This window comes from Pteropus alecto, unplaced genomic scaffold, assembly GCF_000325575.1.
Source record: "Pteropus alecto unplaced genomic scaffold, ASM32557v1 scaffold98, whole genome shotgun sequence".
NCBI lineage: Eukaryota > Metazoa > Chordata > Mammalia > Chiroptera > Pteropodidae > Pteropus > Pteropus alecto.
The window spans coordinates 1,418,553-1,419,711 of NW_006443570.1; the positions used below are offsets into that span (position 1 = coordinate 1,418,553).

At 50.0% G+C, this 1,159-nt stretch overlaps 1 protein-coding gene across 1 annotated transcript in view; it reads left to right on the top strand.

Annotated features, from left to right (window-relative positions):
- The window catches only part of LOC102879807 (keratin-associated protein 4-2-like), a 575-nt gene extending 364 nt beyond the window's left edge, over positions 1–211 (top strand). The window contains exon 2 of the mRNA XM_025041594.1: positions 7–211. Within this exon, the coding sequence (XP_024897362.1) occupies positions 7–211 (205 nt within the window). The remainder of the gene's footprint in view (positions 1–6) is intronic.
- The last annotated feature ends 948 nt before the right edge of the window (positions 212–1,159 follow it).

Consider the following 1,159-nt stretch of genomic DNA (forward strand, 5'->3'; position numbering starts at 1 on the left):
GTCCAGCTGCTGCCAGCCTTGCTGCCGCCCTTGCTGTGTGTCCAGCTGCTGCCAGCCATCCTGCCGCCCTTGCTGTGTGCCCAGCTGCTGCCAGCCTTGCTGCCGCCCAACCTGCTGTCAGACCACCTGCTGCAGGACCACCTGCTGCCGCCCCAGCTGCTGCCAGACGACCTGCTGCCGCCCAGTCTGCTCTAGCGGTTCCTGTTACTGATCGCCCTGACCTGCACCCACCTGGTTTTCGGCCAGTCTTCTGGATGTCATCTAACTGAATTGAGTCATGAGAGGCCAATTGTAAAACCTCGGTTCCAACTGATTCTTAAACTGACTTTGGCCTCCACATACACTGCTCTCCCACCACCGCCATGTTACTCTCTCTCTCCCAAACGAACACAAAGTTTGGATTTTCTCTGAAATCTGTTAACCGGCATGTCACCCCAATTGATACATTTGTTCCCTGCCAGATTTCTCACATGCAGATGTCCCCAAATCTTAAATAAATCTTAATTGTCCAGGCATAAAATACAAGAGTATGGTGTCTCATTGATTTTCCTCCTTGAATCGTCATCCTTAGCGGTCAGGTGTTCCGTTGTTCTCTGCAGAGAGCAGACCGTGGCAGGCGATTTCAGGATTTCCCCCTCTATTCCCTCAACATCCCTATTCGAATATAAGAAAATGGTTTCTTACGGCAAGCACCGAGAGCTCCCGCCTGAGGTCTCTCTCCTGGTGAAGGAGCAAGCTCTGGGCAGGCCCATACATGGGAGTTAATGACTCTAGGAGCGGCACTCAACCAATGGACAGGAGTTGGTGGTCAATGCTCTCACTTCTTTCCTTCTGAGTGGGGACAAGTCGTACCAGTCTCCAGAGTTCCTCAGTCGGATTGAAACGCAAATGCCTACAGCAGTAGTCTGCCCATCAAATCATTCTATATTGTCTTATATCCCTTCCCTGGATCAATCCCCAGATTACCTACAGAGCTTCTTAGAATCTCCTCCCAAATAAATTACTTGATCTCACATCCCTGTTTGGGGGTCTGCTCCTAAGGGCAACCCAAAGGAGATACCAGTGTTCCAAATCTCATCACCAGTGCCCTTCAAAACATTTTTCATATATTATGATGGTTGCCATGGTGTCACAGTCAAGTCTTGAATTACTGTCAACT